This window comes from Brassica oleracea, chromosome C8, assembly GCF_000695525.1.
Source record: "Brassica oleracea var. oleracea cultivar TO1000 chromosome C8, BOL, whole genome shotgun sequence".
NCBI classification, from domain to species: Eukaryota; Viridiplantae; Streptophyta; class Magnoliopsida; order Brassicales; family Brassicaceae; genus Brassica; species Brassica oleracea.
Window position 1 is genome coordinate 17,535,955 of NC_027755.1, and position 4,627 is coordinate 17,540,581.

The 4,627-nt window shown below is 35.5% G+C and overlaps 1 protein-coding gene across 1 annotated transcript in view; it reads left to right on the forward strand.

Moving 5' to 3' along the window:
• Positions 1-148: 148 nt before the first annotated feature.
• LOC106308809 (protein yippee-like At4g27740) overlaps positions 149-4,627 on the forward strand; it is an 8,645-nt gene continuing 4,166 nt past the window's right edge. Inside the window, exons 1-4 of the mRNA XM_013745928.1 lie at positions 149-259; positions 2,188-2,211; positions 3,844-3,948; positions 4,061-4,216. Of these exons, the coding sequence (XP_013601382.1) occupies positions 149-259; positions 2,188-2,211; positions 3,844-3,948; positions 4,061-4,216 (396 nt within the window). The remainder of the gene's footprint in view (positions 260-2,187; positions 2,212-3,843; positions 3,949-4,060; positions 4,217-4,627) is intronic.

Sequence of the window (4,627 nt, forward strand, 5' to 3'; positions counted from 1 at the left end):
TTTTAGGTTATACCAATTTTTAGGGTTTATCAAGAACATTGGATTTCCATAATAATGGATTAGGGTTTTAGGGTTTGATCATTATGTTCTTAGATTAATCGGTATACCTTTGTTTGTTGGGTGGAAACCGGACCACCAAAGAGAACGGATGAACCTCGAGCTGCACACGGACAGACGCGAGCTGGCTGTTGTTGGATGCGAGCTGAACGGGACGGGACGCGTCTTCTTCCTATCGGGTTCGCGAGCTGCTTCCTATCGGGTTCGCGAGCTGCTTCCTATCGGGTTTGCAAGCGGCTGATCGGTATTATGAGCTGGTTGATCGGGAACACGAGTTGGCTGTGATGCGAACGGAAGCTGAGGTCGTCTAGGATCAGGAACACCTTAGGGATGGAGCTGATCGGTTGCTGACGAGCTGGAACGCGAGCTAGGACGAATTAGGGTTCTTCGGGATTAGGTTAAAGTCGCCGGCTAGATTAGGTTTAAGGGATTGGCGATTTTAGCTTAGATTGCAGAGAACAATCGTGCTGATAACGTGTTGTAAAACAAACGGTTTAGAGACTGAATGTTTCTGTGTTTTTATTAATCATAATATGGGTTCCTTTATATAAGGATTACAAGTCATAGAAAAGGAAAGTATCTAAAAACCTAAACCAACAAGGATTAGGAAAACTACTAATACATAATAATGAAAAGATAACAATTTCAAGGAAAAAGAAATAGAGTTTCATTTTCTCCAAAGCATAAGCCGTCTCTCTCTCTCTCTCCTAAGGTCATGGCCGCCTCTCTCTCTCTCTCTCTAGGGTTGGGTCGTCTCTCTCTCTAAGTGTATGGGCCGGTTATGGACCGGGCCGGTTATGGACATCCATCAATTGATTTATAACATAAAATTCCTTTGAAGTTGGTTTTCTACATTTCTTACCAGTTTATGATTGGCAACATACCTTACGCGTATATTCTAGACATAAAATTATGGATAGTGTAGATCGTATGCCATATTTCAAGTGGTACATTTAAAACCGGTATGAGCTGAATTAACCTAGTGATCACCGCACAAGAGTTGGGAAATAATACTCATAGAAGTCGCTGGTCATCTAATATCCACAGGGAAATCGGCTAATTCATACATCAACAGAGGACCGCAGTTCCGATCAGTACACACACTGAGTACATGTGCAAATTCATACACGAACACATGATTAATTCAAATTTCATACATAACCAATCACATTATGGCTAATACATACTTTGACCATGATTCTGTTAGTCAAATGGTTGCGGTGGCTTAGGTGGATTTAACGGATGCTTACGTGGAATTATGATATAATGATGTGTCAGTATAATATATTTTTCTCAAAAATCGTTTTCCCTAAACAACGTTGTTTTGTTCTCTTCATTTAGAAAAAAAAAAAAACTTTCCCTTTTGCATACATGGCAATCAAACCTAGGTTCTACTTGAAACTCAACAGAAAGACAAACCACTGGGCCACATAAGTTAATTGATATATACTCTCGTAGTCCTTTTATATGTATAATCATCTGTTATTCTAATATTTCAATCTTCTTCCTCTTTTTTTTTTTAAAAAAAGGATCTTCTTCCTCTTGTTTCTCTGTTTATTTCATTCAATATATTTCTCTCGTTTTTTTCTTAATAATCTAAATCTCTTCTTCTCATGGTCGAGGAGGATATGTTTGCACGTGCACCCTCATCATGACTGAAGTTTATTTCAGATTTGTCTCCTAAACCATAATTATATTTGATTTGGTTTTGAATTTGGTATTGATTGCTTAATCTCGTCACATCATGTAACTGGTCGAGGAGGATAGGTTTTCTGTAATTAGATATATGAGAAGAAGAGAAGGCGAAGATGAAACAGCAAAGCAACATATACATTAAGAATAAAACCATAGATACAACCTTCACTAGTACTTCTTTGGCGTATTGGTTTTGCTTATGTGGTTTTACTCATCCAACCTAGGTTCAACTCTCCCACAAGCATAATCCATTATATTTTTTTTTCATAATTAAAAGACTAATACGACGCCGTTTTGATTTTCACCCGATTTAAGCCATGTCATCGCCACATCATCTTTAATTAACAATCAACTCACATTTAAAAAACAAATTCACGGTCAAAATATGTATAAGCCTTAATGTGATTGTTTGTGTATGAAATTTGAATTACTCAGGTGTTCATGTATGAATTTGCACAGGTACTCAGTGTGTGTACTGATCGGGACCGTGGTCCTCTGTTGATGTATGATGTATGAATTGACCGATTTCCCAATATCCACACAAGAGTTGGGAAAGAACAATAAATACATACTCATCGGGTATAGAAGAGTCAGACTTATCTTCTTTCTCTCATGTCTATGGACCATTTTAATATTTTATCGTCATCAACATTTAAGTCGATTTACTAGTATCCTATAAGAATTGACATATGTAGTTATTTAGTCTGTGGTTGGGGATGGGTGGTGGTGACAGTCATGTGTTTTTTTTTCTCAAATAATTGAAAATACTGTAGGAGATGCAGCTAACTTTGTTCTTTTTTTTATTTATTTGATTGATAAATGTGTCAACATTATAGTTACAGTGCTATATACATAGAGAAAGGGAGAGAGATATTATGAGAAACTTAGGAAAGGAAGGTTTGGTGGATGGATTGGAGTGTCCAGAGAAAAGTATATTGATTTCTTAGAGACAAAAACACACATACACACAATCAAACTACTCGCAGACGTATCTCTAAGTTTAGGACTATATATGAGTTGTGGTTCTGGTCAGATTTGCGGCCACGCAAGAGAGACAAATCTTTTGATCACTTACAATTCCAAGATGTCTTTCTCATATAGTTTAGATGCTAAACCGACCTTCTCTCCTATCTTTATTCTCATCTTCTATAACTGGTATAATTTATTTTTATTAATCAATGTTCTATGTTACTATCTAGGTATTAATTACTTTTCACTAGGTACCTTTGTCACTGATTATTCTTCATATCCACAATCCATCTTTTATTCAAATCTACTTATCCAAAAAAAAATTGTGAAGTACGTGTTTCTCTTTTCATAAACTGTAAGTGATGCATGTATTCATGAATTTGTAACCTAGTGAATGTGATGATCTCGTGCCACCTTTTTGGGTATTAAAGTGATGCAATGCATATCAGCTGCTAAAACGAACTGATCCTATACTCATTATTGTCATTTTAGTTTTATGATATGTTTTATCTTTCAAAAGAGATTATTAATACAATGTGGGAACATTAAAGATTTTATACCAAAGATATGCCAAATTAAACCTAAACTAATCAATTGGACCTAGTGGCTCCATTACAATTTGGTAAATGTTGACTAACGAAAGAAGACATTTTCCCAAATCCAAATGTTGTCTGATAACTCATAAGCACCATCGAGATCTCGCCACAATATCCATTATAGAACTCATGAGAGTTGATCAACCATAAATATTTTAAGATGAATTTTAATATAAGAAATTTTTATAGTTTAAAGGTTTTTTTTTAACGCTAATTTATTATGATATTACAATTATGATATGAGAAATATTACATAGACGATTCAACAACCGACAATACTACCTGCCTTACGAGGACCTACGTCTGGGGTTCTTATATAAGAAAACATATTATGTCTTAGTCCTTTTTACTGTTTTGTTTAAATAATGTTTTGAAAAAACTATTTTGTATTAAAAAAAAATACAAAGAAATTCTTTTGTTTTCAGTAATTTTATATTTAAAAATTTGTATTACAATTTCCAAAGTTGAAATGGAAACATTTATTTCCAAATTTTAAATGAAACATTTATTTTTAAGTTTGTCTTAGGCCTCAATATGCCCTGGCACGGCACTGACTCTACCTAAGTATTTCTGCAGAAATTGCGAAAATCCACTAGCTCTCGGTGAAGATCTCATCTCCAAAAAATTTGTGGTAACAACAAGATTATAAATATTTTTATGTACCAAAAATACCAGTTTTCATTTCTTATCCAACAAATTTTTATAGAAGAACGCTTATTTTAAATACGTTGACATGAATATAGGGAGCTTCAGGGCCAGCTTTTATGTTTTCGTACGCTATGAACGTGGTGGTTGGACCCAAGATTGGGAGGAAATTGTTAACCGGATCGTACGTGGTGGCAGATGTGATGTGTAGTAAGTGTGGTGAGAAGTTGGGTTGGAAGTATGTGGAGACCTATGCCTTTTTTCAAAAAAAAAAAAGTATGCGGAGACCTTCAACCTTAACACTACAAGAAAACAGCGGTATTCTGACGGACATTCCACGGAAAATGAAAGCTGCAATATTATGATCCTTTCATTCTTGCTTCTCAGGCCGATCAGGTAATTAAATGTTAATTATTCAGAATGATTCATCATCATGGGTATTAATTTATAATTTTACTAATAATTTTCTAAATGTTACAGGTTTGTTATATCAAGTACCCCCGGGTAAGGAACAGAGATGATCCATGGGTTACTGTTACAAGACTCAACCCGAGAGGCCGAGTTCAGGGAAGTTCTGCGCTGGAAGACCCACTACAACCAAGCACATCCGGTAACTTAAGTGCAGCAGAAGATTTAGCTGGAGTTGGCCTTGTAGTCGATTTAAC